At 49.4% G+C, this 16,636-nt stretch overlaps 7 protein-coding genes across 7 annotated transcripts; 5 read left to right on the plus strand and 2 right to left on the minus strand.

Moving 5' to 3' along the window:
• Window positions 1–274: 274 nt before the first annotated feature.
• On the plus strand, window positions 275–1,535 carry ALT_5658 (ACL4 family protein; the record flags this gene model as incomplete). Its single annotated transcript, XM_033554573.2, has 2 exons — window positions 275–831; window positions 887–1,535. The coding sequence occupies 2 exons, from the start codon at window positions 275–277 to the stop codon at window positions 1,533–1,535; spliced, it is 1,206 nt and encodes a 401-aa protein (XP_033410464.2).
• Window positions 1,536–1,931: 396 nt separating this feature from the next.
• ALT_5659 (putative histone deacetylase SIR2) lies at window positions 1,932–3,666 on the plus strand (the record flags this gene model as incomplete). Its single annotated transcript, XM_033554572.1, has 5 exons — window positions 1,932–2,184; window positions 2,263–2,573; window positions 2,633–3,187; window positions 3,245–3,424; window positions 3,484–3,666. The coding sequence occupies 5 exons, from the start codon at window positions 1,932–1,934 to the stop codon at window positions 3,664–3,666; spliced, it is 1,482 nt and encodes a 493-aa protein (XP_033410463.1).
• A 547-nt stretch (window positions 3,667–4,213) lies between these two features.
• Window positions 4,214–5,944, plus strand: ALT_5660 (tRNA (guanine-N2-)-methyltransferase; the record flags this gene model as incomplete). The annotated part of the gene is made up of 5 exons (XM_033554571.2): window positions 4,214–4,327; window positions 4,493–5,385; window positions 5,438–5,643; window positions 5,699–5,823; window positions 5,882–5,944. 5 exons carry the CDS (start codon window positions 4,214–4,216, stop codon window positions 5,942–5,944), a joined length of 1,401 nt encoding a protein of 466 aa, XP_033410462.2.
• A 177-nt stretch (window positions 5,945–6,121) lies between these two features.
• On the minus strand, window positions 6,122–6,905 carry ALT_5661 (putative HIT-like protein MJ0866; the record flags this gene model as incomplete). Its single annotated transcript, XM_089599943.1, has 3 exons — window positions 6,122–6,393; window positions 6,450–6,564; window positions 6,618–6,905. The coding sequence occupies 3 exons, from the start codon at window positions 6,903–6,905 to the stop codon at window positions 6,122–6,124; spliced, it is 675 nt and encodes a 224-aa protein (XP_089455820.1).
• Window positions 6,906–7,908: 1,003 nt separating this feature from the next.
• ALT_5662 (B-type cyclin nimE) lies at window positions 7,909–9,490 on the minus strand (the record flags this gene model as incomplete). The annotated part of the gene is made up of 3 exons (XM_033554569.2): window positions 7,909–8,006; window positions 8,064–8,202; window positions 8,258–9,490. 3 exons carry the CDS (start codon window positions 9,488–9,490, stop codon window positions 7,909–7,911), a joined length of 1,470 nt encoding a protein of 489 aa, XP_033410460.2.
• Window positions 9,491–11,262: 1,772 nt separating this feature from the next.
• On the plus strand, window positions 11,263–12,543 carry ALT_5663 (mitochondrial 54S ribosomal protein uL2m; the record flags this gene model as incomplete). The annotated part of the gene is made up of 2 exons (XM_033554568.2): window positions 11,263–12,375; window positions 12,442–12,543. 2 exons carry the CDS (start codon window positions 11,263–11,265, stop codon window positions 12,541–12,543), a joined length of 1,215 nt encoding a protein of 404 aa, XP_033410459.2.
• Window positions 12,544–13,467: 924 nt separating this feature from the next.
• Window positions 13,468–16,325, plus strand: ALT_5664 (putative C6 transcription factor Prf; the record flags this gene model as incomplete). The annotated part of the gene is made up of 7 exons (XM_089599944.1): window positions 13,468–13,618; window positions 13,691–13,771; window positions 13,931–14,147; window positions 14,201–14,720; window positions 14,801–15,292; window positions 15,343–15,582; window positions 15,651–16,325. The coding sequence occupies 7 exons, from the start codon at window positions 13,468–13,470 to the stop codon at window positions 16,323–16,325; spliced, it is 2,376 nt and encodes a 791-aa protein (XP_089455821.1).
• Between the last annotated feature and the right edge of the window lie 311 nt (window positions 16,326–16,636).

Genomic DNA, 16,636 nt, shown 5'->3' on the forward strand with positions numbered 1-16,636 from the left:
ACAGCTATTATCAAGCTTGTGAGTGCACAGGAATGCCCATAGACGATCTTGCGGTCCCGCATGCAAACTAGGCAAACAGATAAGAGACGACCAAAATTATTTCATCCAAAAAAGGGAATAATTTCAATGCTTCTCCGCCTATCTCAAATACAAACTCGACAGAGCCCACGCTGTTGGATACTTGTTATGATAATCTATATAATTTGAAACTGGCACCTTCTATTTGCGAACATTTCTACAGTACGTGCAAGACACACCAGCCCAATAAGATATCATGGGCAAGTCTAGACCTCACAAGAAGAAGGCTTCGAAGTCGCGTGAAAAGTCCGTTCTCCGAGCTGGCGGTTCAGTGTCCAAACAGAAAATGACCGAAGATCCTGCGACACTCCTTGAGCAAGCCGTCGTCTTACTTCAAACGGGGCAAGCAGATGCAGCGCTTGCAGCAGCTCAGCAGGCTTTCAATTCTGCACCCGCCAATTCCCCCACTCAACTATCAGCCCTGAACACTATTGGCGAGATCTATGTCGAGCTCGGTGATATCAATGCTGCGAGAGAATGCTTTCTACGTGCGGTAGAGCTCGACCCGAATGGCACAATACCCGAGTCCGAAGGGGGTGGTGCTGAGAAGTTTTTATGGCTGGCTCAATTGAGCGAAGCGGGAGGGAAGGATAGTGTTCAGTGGTTTGAGAAAGGAGTTTCGGCTCTAAGAACAATCATCCAGCAGTTGGAGGAAAAACAGGACCCTCAGACTGCGGCTGAGCTGGCAGAAAAGAAGAAGAAAATGGCGAACGCACTCTGCGGAGTAGCTGAAATCTATATGACGGATCTATCGTGAGTTGCATTTTACCCCACATATTCATTGTTGTTATAATCTGACAGCCTCCAGTTGGGAAGAAGATGCCGAAAACCAGTGCGAATCTCTCATAACGGAAGCTCTCTTGGTTGATCCTCAAGCGCCCGAAGTGCTCCAGACACTAGCATCCATCAGGATATCCCAATTACGACAAGATGATGCCCGAGCCGCACTCTCCCGAAGTCTTGGGCTATGGAAAGACTTGCCTCCTGAAGATCCAAAGGTTCCGGAGTTTGCAACTCGGGTCAGTCTTGCACGTCTACTCATGGAGGTTGCAATGGAATTGGAAGCCCTCGAAGTCTTGGAACGTTTGATATTGGAAGATGACCAGAGCGTGGAAGCATGGTACCTGGGTGGTTGGTGTCTCTATCTTCTCGCAGAGAAGCGACAAGCCCCCAAGGACGCAGAGGCAGAAGCATCGCCGGAGTCACAGCGGCTAGCTTCCCTGGTCGCCAGTCGTGAGTGGTTGAAACAGAGTTTGACCCTCTATGACCTGCTCCAGTATGAAGATGAAAGACTCAAGGAGCATGCTCTTGAGCTGGTCGAAGAGATGAACAAAGAAATACCCGAGGACATGGAAGATGACAGCAACGCCGAGGATGCCGAAGGGGAGGAAGGGGAAGGGGATTGGGAAGATGAGATTGAGGACGAGTCAGATGAAGACCACGAGATGGCGGATTGATGAAAAGTTACAAGTCATATATGTTTGATGAATATCTGTCATGATACCAATAGAGATTATTTAATTAATGTACAGAAGCCACCGCTGGATTGATCTCCATTAACGAATGGGGTTCAGAAATCGCCGTGTTTATTCAACGACCACCCAAGACTGTCGTGGACCAGCCTTGGACGGTGGGCAGTAAACGTCAGTGGTAACTGCTTGTTATCAAAATGATCCCTGACTTCTTTGTCACTCAATATCGGTGTCGGAATCGGATTAAGTCCACTCCGACCGCTTTACCCAGAGATACCCAGAACCAAATTTATCCCAGCGACCGACTTTGAGTGGCAAAAAGCTCAATGTGAGTGAAGGTCCCTCATAGAGGCAGCCGGAAGTGTCCAATCTTTATTCAGGATGGACGTAATGTCAGTGCCCGGCGGGGAGAGCGCGTCGTTGAAGGATCCGGTGGTCGAAGTGGAAGCCGTTGATATGGCGGCCGTGGAGACGGAAGGGACGATCAAGGCCGAAGATACGACTGCTGTGGTGGGCGATGCATCCCATTCTGAGTACGAGACTGATAGCGATGACTCTGGAGAGGAGTGGGAAACTCAGTCCCTGTATGAAGATGCGATTCAAGGACTGAAGGATGAGCAACTTCGCGATGGCGGTAAGCTCCTCCTTTATGCGCCTGGCTTATATGGCACTCCCTTCAGTAGCGTCTTTCACTAACCATGACCTTGATTAGTGCCGGGTGCTTGCACTCTGGAAGAAGCCATTGCTTATCGCGAACGACTGCATGAAATCGGAAAGGCTGCATTTGTTGAGGAAACGATCGCTCGTGATACAGTCACCGCGAAGAAATTATGTACTGCGTTTGGAATTATGCCGCCAGCTTTCCTAGAAGGGGCCCCTGACGAAGCGTATCACCCTCTTCTTGCGATTGGGATCTCGCGCGAATTCTCGAGGCGGCCGAAACTTCCTCAATACAATACAATTGACGACGCCGTCCGGTTGCTCAAGGAATCCAAGAATATCATTGTGTTGACTGGCGCAGGTGTAAGTTTTCAGATCAAAGGTGCTTGTTTGGCTACATTGGTACTGACGATTTTCTCAAGATCTCCACGAGTCTTGGAATCCCCGATTTTCGCTCGAAAGATACCGGACTCTATTCTCAGTTAGAGCACCTAGGGCTAAGTGATCCTCAGGAGGTATTTGATATTCATGTGTTCCGTGAGGATCCCAATATTTTCTTCTCAATCGCGAAGGATATATTGCCTACGGAGAAGAAATTCTCGCCCACCCATGCCTTCATCAAGCTCCTGCAGGATCAAGGGAAGCTGTTGACCAATTATACTCAAAACATCGACAACATCGAGGCCAACGCCGGTGTTCTGCCGGATAAAATCCTGCAATGTCATGGCTCTTTTGCGACTGCTACGTGCGTCAAGTGTCATCACAAAGTGAAAGGCGAAGAGATTTTCGACGACATCAAAAAGGGCATTGTTCCCGAATGCGTGGCTTGCAAAGAGAGGCTCAAAGACGATTCTTTGAAGCCGCAGGGGCTCAAACGGAAACGGATGTCCAACGGAACGCAGAAGAGCAGGAAGAAGGACGGCGAGGACAGTTCGGAGGAGGAAGATTACGAGATTCCCACTCCTGGCGTTATGAAGGTGAGTGCGAAGTATCCTGAAGGCGCTAATAGCGACTGACAGCTAATTGTTATATAGCCTGACATTACATTCTTTGGCGAGGACTTGCCCGACGAGTTCGGCCGTCGTCTGCTTCATCATGACCGTGATAAAGTGGACTTGGTCATCGTGATTGGTACATCGTTGAAAGTAGCACCTGTGGCTGAAGTTCCGGGTGTTCTCCCACGCCATGTCCCTCAGATCTACATTTCTCGTACTGTACGTTACGCTCCAATCCCATGGACATTTGTGGCCTTCGAACTGACCCATTTGTTTAGCCTGTGACGCATACGTGCTTCGACATTGACCTCTTGGGTGATTGCGATGTGGTAGTCTCCGAGCTGTCTCGACGGGCCGGTTGGGACTTGAAACATGACATGATACCCCCCGATGAGAAGGTTGAGATTACTCGTGTTGAAGGATATGATTCACGATTTGTATTTAAGGTTGTGGGCGCATAGCGGCGGAGTCTTGTCATGGTTATTTTGTTACTGTCTATCGGTTTAGGGATGGCGCAGGTCTGTGGGGGTTTCTAATATTCGCATCTTGCAGTATCATCCGTCAGAGGTTATACTATGTTATACTGAAGGTCAACTTCAGTAAGGGATATGTTTGTCATGTGTTTCCTTGTTTTCGAAGTACATAAGAGCTGGAACTAGCAAGATGCGAAATCCTCACCAAGAATAGAGTCTTTGAGGTCACTGGAGTAGCTGTCTAGGTGATGATTTAGGTACAGAGACGAGTTGTTGTAGCGTGTTGTCCTCATTTCTCTGCTCATTCCCTACAGTGTGGGTTTGTCCGATAGTAGTAGATTCCGTTTCGCGGCAAAGGAGAAGAATCAATCAAACCGTCATCGCAGTCGACGCAACCACCATTCAACGCACCATACAGCCAAAACTAGGCTAGATACATCCTTTTTTACCTACTCATGCAAAGTTAGGAGTAATTGATTGCCCTTACATCGTCTATCCAGGATCAAAGGCCGCATCTTGGCGTGGTGGCATCGCAATGGAATACTTGATCCGCTTTGCCCAAGTGCACGAAAGTTTTCGACGGCCGGAGATCCAAGCACTGGCAGCCCTGGCTAAGATCGAGCTTGAGATCATCTCTTATAATGAATTTGTAGGTGTTTCTCTTCATATTTCCTCAGGCTGCGGTTCCCCTTCCATCCCGGATTGTAATGATCTTGGAGGGGTTTCTGGTTGGATTTTTTCGTTCCCCGCGCCTCCTTCATTCAACAGAAATATATCAATATATCATTACGTGCACAGCTGACCTAAAGAGCAGTCACCATATTGCATTGTCCAGTTGGCAAATGAGGAAGCTGCACGTGAACTTATTGCTCGTAGCATCCTAGCGAAAGATATCTTCGAGCTCTGGGCCCAAGGCACCAACTATGAAGAAGTTCATAGCGACGTCCGCAGGCGGACCCAGCATCGCTGGAACGACTACAAGGAGGTATCATTTCGGTTTACCATTGAGAGCTTTGCTGGAAAGCGAAGTAATGAAGAGAAACGAGACATTATCCAGTCGTTCGCCTATCTTGACTTCCAGGGTCCCATTCAGATGAAGAACCCAGAGGAGGATTTCTGGGTGCTAGAGGAGTACATCCCAGACGTTGCAATATCAAAGACGACGACCTCATCAAGTAAAACACGGCCGGCTGAATTACAAACCCCGCAGAAGATCTATTTCGGACGCTGGGTTGCCAATAGTAGCCGGGAGGTCGTCAACAAGTACGACCTTAAGAAGCGTCGGTATATCAGCACCACATCGATGGACGCTGAGTTGAGCTTAGTTACGGCTAATATGGCTCATGCAGCGCCAGGGAAGTTGTTCTTTGATCCGTTTGTGGGAACAGGAAGCTTCTGCGTTGCTGCTGCGCACTTTGGCGCCCTGACTCTCGGCTCAGACATTGACGGACGCAGCTTTCGCGGCAAAGAGATGGGGAAGGGTAAACCGATGGGAGTATTGTCGAATTTTCAGCAATACGGCACTCAAAGCAAATTCGTAGATGTCTTTACTTCCGATCTGACAAATACGCCTCTCCGCTCCAGTCAGTTCCTGGATGGCATCATTTGTGATCCTCCTTACGGTGTCCGTGAAGGGCTTCGGGTTCTGGGGACTCGGGATGGGCGTGGGAAGGAAGAGGTCTTGATCGACGGGGTTCCCGCTCATCTGTAGGTTTGCATCAAGGACGTATTGATCCATGATTTGCTGATGCATCTTCAGGCGGCCGGACTACATTGCGCCGAAGAAACCTTATGGATTTGAGGCCATGCAGAATGACATCCTCAACTTCGCCTCGCGGACCTTACTTACAAATGGACGACTGGCTATGTGGATGCCAACATCCAGCGACGAGGAAGGGGAATTGGCCATCCCTATGCATCCAAACTTGGAGGTTGTGTGTGTCTCTGTACAGCCGTTCAACAACTGTAAGTCACAGGAAGAACGCTCTGTAATAGCATCATGTCTGACTTGGCATCTTAGGGTCCCGACGCCTTATCACTTACCGCAGACTCCCGGAAGGAGAGACCTCAGACGTCTCTGTGGGACGAAGGAAAGCCGATGCAGAGGGGATGTATGCTGATGAGCTTAATGCGTTCAGGAGGAAGGTAAGTCATTTTCTTCAGTCCTACATCTGCAGAGAGTATATGACTAACAGTGGTTCAGTATTTCATGAAAAACCCCAACTCCAAATCTAAATCCGGTACAGAAAGCGATGTATCTCGATGAAACAAAAAGTTTGGTTAGAAAATATGAAGGCGTCTCAAAATCATTGTCCCTTACTGCATTATAATACGCCTCTCTATAGGAGCCAATCTGAAGCCCGGTTTGAGAGCATCGCAAGATGAACACGTAGGTATCATATATCAACACAGATATAACGAAGAGCAGCACAAGGCTGCAAGCTCACAGCTTCCCCTTTATCCTCTGATAACGCACATCCGTAGCTGCCACATTCAAATCAACGCCCTCCCTCTCTTCCACTCGGCGAACCTCCTTCGCCAGCTCTTCTCTCAACGCCTTGGCCAACGCCTCTGCCTCCTCATCCTCCAGTTCATCCCTCTGCCCGCGACCAAACATGACGAAACTCATTTTGGCCGCGGTAGGCGTAGGATCCAACGGCGGCCTGGGAATGACATGGAAATGCAAATGTGGCACCTGCTGTGCAGCCCTGATGCCTGTTCAAATGCTTAAGCAAAGACTTCTAATCAGCCAAAGTGGACCGACAACTTACCATTATTCTGCACCACATTCCAACTCCAATCTGTCTCTGCCTCCGAGCCAAAGACAGTTCTCATCACGACCCGCGAGATGATAGGGAGCCACTGGCCGATCTGCGCGACCGCATCCTTTAAAATTTTGCTCATGTAGCCCGGGGGGAATGGTTAGAGGATATACTGACCTCTCTGCTGACTTCAACGCCCATGTCTTTCAACTTCTCGTAGTGATCTCTCGTGACGACGAGAACATGGCCCCTTGTCAACGGCATGATGTCCAAAAAGGCCAGGACATAAGGAGTCGAGAGTACAAGGTGTGCATGCGCTTCTTGCGTCGTATCTATAGGGATGATTCCTGATCCGTGTGCGCCATCCTGTTTCTGTTGAGGATGGAATGTCGATGGCGGGATGGGAGCATATGCTGCTGCGATGCGGCAGAAGGGGCATGGCGCTGATGATGATGGTATAGTCATTTTGTTATTCTGACTCAATAGAGCTTATACTGGGTCTCTGTTGATGAGAACATCAATAAGTATGGTAGCGAGCGCTTGGTAGTCTGGAGCAGAGATTCATTTGCCGGGGTGCATTGAGGGGACGATTGACCTCAAAGCAGGGTATCCCTACAGGCGTAAAAGCTATATACTCTCAGCCAATGTATCAGAAAGATTGTTACTTCAACTCTTCAATCGTTTTGGATGGGTTGTGCCTCTGACCTGATGAATCCAAAGTGGCCGGGACAGAGTGATACTTCTCACTAGGGACCTCGGCTTAAATCTTCACACCTACCTACCATTCTATACTGATTCGTGGTGTTGCTCTACCACATGTTGGACTTCTAGTTGTGAGAGCTACTCAAGAATCTCAGTAGAAACTTAATCAGGCAAAGAAATGCAGAATTGTTCGAATTTAAATTATACTTTAAATTCTGCTTATAGCTGCGCTTCTTTGCTGATCCGTACATCTCAAAGAAGTTTGACACTCCGAGTCCTCGCCTTAAGCCTACAGCAGCACGTGGAGCGTCGTTGATTCGTGAAGTTAGCTGCGTACGACGGACACTCGGCGCATACGGAAGGCTAGTAAGGTGATCGAACCAAAAATTAAGTCAAATGGAAGTACATTTCCAACCCTGAAGCTTTCAACAGTTGTGATACCCGTAGGCAGGCAAGAAGAAGAATGTGTAGAAGGTATCAATCAAAGCTTGTGCGAAACAACCCCGAAGACAGTGCCGAAACCAAAAAAGAGCTGAAAGAACTTAAACAGATGATGCGCCAGACACCCCCGAGAGAAGCGGATAATGCCAACGTACGCAAACTGGAAAACAGAAATGCCGTCATAACCGTATGCAAGAGGTGCCCTTTTACCGTCACAAACAAACAAATGCCGACATATAACTTGAATTGAATCCGTTGCTCTAACACGGAGATATGTGGCATATCGAGGCCATGATCAGCATGCTAGCACAACATCGATGCGCGCCTATTCACTCTCTTTGATGAAGTTGTACGGTTCCGTGAGTGCGCTATCAATGTACATGTGATGGTATTTCTTGGCCCACTGCCGGGTAAGGATGGAGGCTAGACAGACTGATTAGTCGCTGTTGAATTCCGACGGCATGATCTTAGAGAGCTTACCCTTGAGGAACTTTTTGCTTGCGTATTTCTTGAAGAATGCTTCGTGACATACAGGACGGTGAAGGTAGTCGATCATCAATCGGAAGACAGGGTCGATCTCTGCCTCGGTATAGCCAGCATAGTGCGCTAGGGTGGCGTCCTAGTTTGAGTTAGCTTTACAAGTCACTTTGCCTCGCAAGTGCGAGGGTCCTTACCCAAGCCCCACGTTCCAGGATCAGCCGAGCAAGGTACATCGCGGCTGCGGCGACGTGGCTTTGAGGATAGCACATGAAGCGATGATCCAAAAGGCTAATTTCCATGAGGTACTTGCCGAGGGTACGAGTTTGAATGTCATAATTGTCTGCCTTCGAAATACGACGGAGGAAGTTCATGGGGTTGGGATAGCTCATGTTGTACTCGAGAGTGGCTAGGATGTGGCGTTCGGCATCAAGAATCTCCTTGTCTGTGAATGTTTCGTCTGCAACGTGACTGAAGTTGGCCACATGGGGTGAAAGAACTTCCTCATATTTGGAAGCAATGAACATGGCGGCAACTCCGACCAATTGAAGGCGATCAAGTGCGACGACTTCAGCGGAAAGGAAACGGTCGATGATGTTCACAGCGAGGAAAAGCGTCTCGGGGAGGAGACGAAAGCGTGTGTGAACTTCAATCAGCCAGTCGACAAGAATGCCACGCATCTTCCACTCGAGGTCGGGTTGGTGCTCAATGTAGTGAGGGTTGGGTAATGTCTCCAACTCCAGGTCTCTCAGGTAGTCAAAGATCTCCACCACATATTCAGCGGCCATCAGAGGATCGTCCAAATCTTCAGTGTCCAGGTCGTCGACTACGTCCTCAGGCTTCTTGGCGACTTCAGGCTCAGCGGCAATCACAGCATCCTCCTTCGCTGCAGAATCCTTCTCCAAGGTTGTCTTCTTCTCGGGGATCTTCTTCTCGACTTCGACCTTCTTGCGCGGCGGTTCGTCACCCTGCAGGGACTTCTCCTGTCCCGATTTCTGGCTGGACGTCCGTTTCATTTGGTTGCTGCCCATACCAGAACCACTTCCGGGACGCTTTCCTTCAACCGCAGGCTTCTCCTTCTTCGCGTTGTTATCTTTGGCGCCCAAGGCGGTACGTGATGAGTTGTTCCGGCTCAGCTTTTGAACACCGCCGGTCTGCATGGTAGCTTTCGACGTCAAGCCGACCTTGCCAGACGCGGCTTTTTTCGTTTCCTTGGCCTCGCCATTTTCCGTTTTTGTAACATTGCTGACATCTCCAAGGGCAGCGCGTCTTCTTTGTGTGCCTGTTGTCGTCGAGTTGGTGGCGGCCTTCTTGGTCTGAAGGGGCTTTTTAGCAGCCGCGGTGGTTGTGGGAACATCTCCTGCAGACAGAGCAGCAGCCTTTGCTCGTGTCAGACGCGTCGACGGCCCGTTTTCGTCATTTTCGTTCATTGTACCTCGTGTACGAAGACCTCGAGCCTGTTACAGGATCAATCAGAATACAATTGCAAATCATCAATCTGGAGAGCACAATGGTTTTCGAAAGATGGTAGGTAGAAACATTACGCGTCTCTCGTGGGTAGAACTTACCGGAGGCATGATGCTGAAGAGAAGAGAGAGAAGAAGTACGTAGGAAAGCGAAGGAAAAATAAAGGAGATATACTGTAGCTATTGTCGACCTGCAGAAGCTCTCCAGTCAGCATTCCAGGAGATCACCCCGGTGGGGATAGAATACCTGAGAGCCAAGGCGCAGGTTGCACGTACCACGCGTGGAAATACGTTCAATGACCAGCAATTCAACTTGAAGGAGAATTCCTAGTTAGAGGAAGGGAATTTTGTTGCAGAGTCGTCAAAAATGATCGCATATATCGGTCCAATGATGTTGTTGACAGAACCTTTGAGGTCTCAAATCACGTCCTAGTCGGGCGCGCAAAACAAGTAGAACTTCGTGTCGGCGAGCAGATCTTCATAAAATGTCTCGATGGCTAGAGACGACACGCGAAGAACTGCTGATTGCGTGTTTTCGAGGTGCTTTTTTCTGTCTTGAAGAAGCAGTACTGCTGGGGTGGTGTAAAGAAGGTTGGTAAAGTTGACAGGGCAAAGGCGATGTTTGGCCCTACGCTTAGCGTGGAAACAAACTACGCTGGCAAAGCTGCCCCACAGCACAACCACCCGGTTGTATGATGTAGATACCCGCGTAGAAGATAGAAGAGGTGATCTTGACAGACCCTGTATGAAGTATGAAATATGAGATACTTGGCTCAATTAATATAATTGATGAGCGAAGAATGGTGTTTGATAAAAGAGAAATACAAGACACCTGATGAGACACCGCAAAGAGCCAAAGTAAAGATGGACGGAAAGGGGTGGTGACGGTAATAAAAGGAACGTTAGTCTCCCAGATGGTAAGGTAATAGGTAGAATAGGTATTGTATGGATCTTCACTGGATGGACCAGAAGAGGTGTCGAAATCTCAGGTACCTGCTACAGGGCTACCAGTTCAACTGCCTAATTATTATTCTTGAAAGTGCTCCAACTTATTTGGTATATTCAATATCTCTTCTCAAGCAGTCGACTGCTTCAGTTACATTCATATAGTGAAGTGACTGCTCTCTACATGTTAGGATGCATTGAAGGTAACCAGAAGGAAACATGGAAAGCAAGGTACGGAAACCTCCGTATAGATATCGTCATCGACAGAACGATTATTTACAGTGGTGGAGGCTCTTCGTCAAACGAGTATTGATGCCTGAAAGTTTGTCCCCAGGCAGGAAGTCAGAACAGACGCCATCGCGGGCATCGACCGTGATGCAGCGCGCGCCCGAACACCAAAACAACATGTTGTTGCCCAGCAACCGGCTGAACCTTTGAACCTTCCGTTGGACGTGTTCCCGTGTCGCGCAGTCCCGTGATCTCAGTGCTGTGCCACAATTGACTCGGGGTGGCCGTGCAGTAAGTCAGGTGATCTCTCGCGAGCCACATCCGCACCGGATAGTCGAAGACATTTTCCGGAGCACAAGCAGATCACGACGACACTCCCATTGGCGAAGGAGTGTCATCGGTTTTGAGGGTGTCTGGGTCTTGTCTCTGATTGTATCGTTGAGCATTGAGGGGATATGCTTCTCCATTGATTGCTTACTTGCTCCTCAAATCGCGCAGTCCGAATATCGCAGCTCCGGCAGCGCTTGGAATATTTCCGATCAATCGAGACACAACTGAACATCATGCTTCAACCTCGATTCGCCCTGACGGGTCTTCGCCTACCCTTCAGATGCCTGTCTTCAGTGACATCACGAGCATATGCAACAGTTGTCCACGAGTCAGAGAAGCCCCCAGTTGAAGACTCATCCAGCTCCACCTTCGATCCAAGCATCGCCTTTGCCCCTCCACCAACCCGTGATGATGCTGGCGTTCTCCTGCGGAAGTACAAGCCAAGGACTCCCGGTATCAGACATTTGCGAAGGCCAGTCAATGACCATTTGTGGAAGGGACGACCGGTGCACAAGTTGACATTTCCCAAACGAGGCCAGGGCAAGGGTGGTCGAAACAACACGGGTAGGGTCACCGTTCGGCACCGTGGCGGTGGTCACAAACGCCGCATTCGAATTGTCGACTTTGCACGAACTGCTCCCGGGCCGCATCTGGTAGAACGCATTGAACACGACCCTGGGCGAAGTGCTCATATCGCGCTTGTGCGTAGCCAAGAAACCCAGAAGCTGAGCTACATTCTGGCTGCGGAAGGTATGAGAGCGGGCGACGTTGTTCAGAGTTATATGTCTGGTATTCCGGAGGATCTTTGGAAGAGTATGGGAGGTACCGTTGATCCTGGTGTTCTCGCTGCCAGGACCGCTTGGAGAGGAAATTGCTTGCCCTTGCACATGATCCCCGTAGGTACTTTGATATTCAACGTCGGACTTCGTCCCGGCAAGGGGGGTCAGCTGTGCCGGAGCGCGGGCACCTACGCAACTGTCATCTCGAAGGGCAGCGATACTAAAACCCGGGCCAACGAAGTCGAAACCCAGGAAGATGGAACGGAAGTCCAGAAGCCCCTCTCCCAACGGGAGAAGCAGAAGCAAGAACGTATCGCTCAACATGTCACCATTCGTCTCCAAAGTGGTGAAGTTCGACTTATTCATAAGGACTGCTGCGCGACGGTTGGAGTGGCCAGCAATCCTAACCATCAGTATCGGCAGCTCGGCAAGGCGGGTCGGTCACGCTGGTTGAATATCCGTCCCACAGTCCGTGGTCTCGCCATGAACGCTGCCGATCACCCTCACGGTGGTGGACGTGGTAAGTCGAAGGGTAACGTCGATCCAAAGAGTCCTTGGGGTCTACCGGTATGTACATGCGAAATTACGAAACTGAATGCGTTATGATCATTCATTTACTGACACCTTGTGCAGGCCAAATCCGGCTACAAAACCCGGCCCAAGTGGAAGATCAACAAGGCAGTGGTGGTCCCGAGAGTCCGCAACCAAGGCAAGCGTCGGAGAGGCTACAACTGAGCTTCCCTCTCTGTGTTCGTTGTCGTTCTCCTTGCCTTTACTGCATCGGGGGACTGTTTATCCATATCCCATTGTGGAGACATGTGCAAAGGCTGTGTCACTGATCCAGCATCGTGACATGTCCTTTCTTTTTTCAGTTCCTCATTGTACTCGAATATTTTCATGTCTAAATGCGGAGGATGGGTCCTCCGCTCACACTGTATCATATTTTGACTCGATTTGGGCGCCAGGCATGCTGTCTTCGATATCTTTCAAACTTCCTGTGATTATTCCTTCGCTGTTATGGTTGATAGATTGTATTTCCATGCGTTTGCCATGGCTGTCTCGTCTATGCGGTCGAGATACACATGATTCACCGGTGAAGAAGATCTCCTCTGAGACCCTATTTGTCTTATCGAGAAGCATGTTCAGAGAAGTTTCAACCCAAGACCGACGTAGATTACGCCATTCAGATGGCTGACAGTGGCTTTCTGCCGAAAACGAGAGCACCACTCTCAGGGACAGCTTGTCATATCTAGACTCCAAAAAAAGACTCAATGCGATATGGCCCGTATTTCATTTTGGCTGATAACAAAGACCATTACAAGTGCTTCGAGGCTCGCTTGTTCGAGGACGCGGGGTGATCAGCAGTTCCAGATTGGGGAATCGTGGCGGTGTCAGCCCCGTCACCAACCTAAAATGATCAACGTCAACGAATCTTACTACTGCCTATTGTCGACCTGAGCATGACACTTCTCTCCTGAATCTTCTTCTTCAACTCACTTTCGCGCCTTCCAATGCTGCATTGGTATGTCTTTTCGTACTTCGTCATTGAGGTCGTGAAACCTCCGTCCTTGCGCCTTTGTCGAGTCGCATAGTCCCGAGAGCCAGCAGCTTACTTTCAGCGATACGTTTTCTACCAACCTCTTGCTCTACTACCGGGCCATGGCAGATCTCTTCGGCGAGAATTTCCTTAGCGTTACCTCTTCTTCCTCTCAGTTACGGCCTACACCGACAAATCATGACGCACCATCAGCATCCACCGGCCATGGCGACGCGGATAATCTCCATCTTCCTCGTACCAAGCGCATCGCATGTGTTGTATGTCGGCGACGGAAGCTGAGATGCGATGGAAAGAGGCCAAGCTGCGGGACTTGCTCCCGATTAGGTCATGAATGTGCTTATGATGAGGTTCGCAAAAAGAGTGGTCCAAAGCGGGGTTATGTGAAGCAGCTGGAAGCTCGGCTCGGTACGTGATATCCTTTCCTTTCGGCGTTGTCTCTGAACAGGAGACTCTGCACCTTGCATATGGCTAATGTTAGTCCCTGTGAAGCCCAGGTCGAAAATCTGTTAAGGACCCAAGAGCCGAGTGCAGCCCAGAACCAAGAAAATCATAACCATATTCCAGCGTCGAATGAAAATGAGATGACGAGCTTACCGGACGTTCCCTTACTCGCAACCGATCTCAGCACCTCTCTGTCACCTCCGCAGCCAATAGTTGAGCATCAGCCTTTATCTCAGGCATACCTACCGTCAGGACTCAATGCTGGGGGTAACTTTGGTTGGGATATGTTGGGTCTGGGACTCGAGGAACCGTTGCCATCTCAGGATGTTATCGATGAATTGTACGCCTATATCATTTCTCGCATCTCTATATCAATATCTCATGAGTTGACAGGAACCAAATTTATTTCGACAAAGTCCATCCTTCGTTACCCATCTTGCATCGTCCGAGACATCTAGCAGCCATGAACTTAGCCTACAACATACGCCCCGCTGTGTGTCTACAGTATATGACCTGGTGTCATGCAGCCTCCGTCAGCGATAAATACTCAAACCTGCATGCTCTTTTCTATCAGCGGGCGCGGAAATACGCTGAATTGGATGAAATGAAAGGCTTCGGTGAGAGCATTGTTACTCTGGCACACTGCCAAACTTGGCTCCTGATCAGCACATACGAGTTCAAAATGATGTTTTTCCCGCGAGCGTGGCTCAGTAGCGGCAAAGCTACACGACTGGCGCTCATGATGGGCCTGAATCGGCTAGACGGTTTGGGTCCCGAAGTGAAGCAATCATTACCACCAGCTAGAGACTGGACGGAAAAGGAAGAGCGACGAAGAACCTTCTGGGTGGCATTTTGCATTGATCGCTACGCTAGTGCTGGAACCGGATGGCCTGTCATTATTGATGAAAGAGACGTCAGTCTTGTACCCTGTTTCCCCGGGCCCCCTAAACATGCTACAGCCCGATTGACAGCAATTACTAACCGTCGCGATAGATCATGACAAATTTACCCGCCAGTGAAGCATCCTTTGTTAAGAGTAAGCCCGAGCGTACTCTACGTCTCAGCAGCGTTATGCGAGGGGAAGGAATCGCGACTCTGTCATCTCTCGCAAGTGTTGTACTGCTGTCAGGCATGTTCGGTCACAATCTTGCCCATCTCCATCGCCCTGATCCGCAAGATAACGACCACGATCTAAATGGCGAGTATTGGAAAAGGCACAGATGTCTTGACAATATTATACTCCATTTCGCGTTGACAATGCCCAGCCATCTGCGGCTTCCAGCTGGAATAGCCGACCCGAATGTAGTCTTCTGCAACATGGCTATCCAGACGTCGACTATTTGTCTACACCAAGCTGCTATTTTCAAAGCGGAGAAGAACAAGATGCCCGATCAGATCATCACCGAGAGCAAGCGGAGGTGTATTGTTGCGGCGGACCAAATTTCGAGCATCATGAAGATGATCAGTCATACAGATCTGACTCTTGTTCGTCCTTCCACTTTTCGTTGAGCGGCCACCGCGCTAATTTGCCATAGATGAATCCCTTCATGTCCTTCTGTGTGTACGTCGCCGCCCGGGTCTTCGTGCAGTATCTGCAGTCGCGGCCCGATGACTCGGCTGCACGTTCATCCTTGCAGTTTTTCTTCTCAGCTCTTGATGCTTTAAAGAACAAGAATCCCATGACGGAGTCGTTTCTTGTACAGCTGGACGTTGACATTGAGGGAACAGCGTTCCGCGATATTCGGCGTCCAATGGGTGAGGCGCTGCCGGAAAGGGTAAGGCCACACACCATATTTTCACTGGGCAATGTCAAACTGGAATTGCTAACGTTACCTTGTCTTAGATTCCTGGTTTTGTGAACGGAAAATGCACGTCCATGATGCCTGTTCACAACGAGTTCCATCCCTCTGCTTCACTTCCAAATCGCCAAAGGCGAACACCAGCGCAAGGCCAGAAGTCGGGAGGTGCATCAATGGCTGGAGTTTCGCAATCTTTCGTTGAACCGTCGTATAATCTCAGCTCAGGGCCTGAGACGGTAAGCTCAGGGACAGATATGGACCTTTCGCCGGGTTTCGACGACAATGGAAATCCGATATCAGAAGGCTCAACATCGTCAGCCGTGAAATCGTCTTCGAATACATCTTACGTCGGTGCTAGTAGCACATCATCGCCAAAGGTACGGCAACATTCGCCCTTAAATTTCTCGAATCAAACACCCAGCCATACGCTCAGTAACAGTGAGCCGGTGCACGTGCCCTCGGGCACCGGGAATACTGGGCAATTTGACGGTTTTGGGTACAATGATAATATCTTTTCAACGGACGCTATGTCATCTCTCGATACTACTGTTCCAGACCCACCATTTCCCATTCCTCCATCTTGGGATATTGCCGCTATGCAATCATCCAACGGAGAAACTACTAATATGACGCCCGCGACAACGGGGTCTCTCAGTGAGACCCAGTGGGCAGAACTCCTCAGTTCCAATAACTGGGATGCGTGGCGAAACCAAAGCTAAGCCGAGAAGGCGGCCTTCGAAGGCCAACATTATTAAGGCAACCTGCAAGCTTCTCAAAAAGCAGGGTTCGGAAATTGATTGAGTGTTTGAGCTCATCTGCTGGATGTACGTGATACCCTTACGCTGGGTGGGTGTCTGATAACGGCTAAGTCACGATTTGTGGCCTTGAAGTTTGGAGTTTCGGTGTATACGACTATTTGGAGTCTTTCCCTAATGTAACATGACAACGTCCATTGAGGAAGTATCGTGTTTTTGTATAATGCTTTATCAGCACATACCAGATTCAATACTTGGAATTAGTCTCAATGCAA

This window comes from Aspergillus lentulus, assembly GCF_001445615.1.
Source record: "Aspergillus lentulus DNA, contig: Alt09, strain: IFM 54703, whole genome shotgun sequence".
NCBI lineage: Eukaryota > Fungi > Ascomycota > Eurotiomycetes > Eurotiales > Aspergillaceae > Aspergillus > Aspergillus lentulus.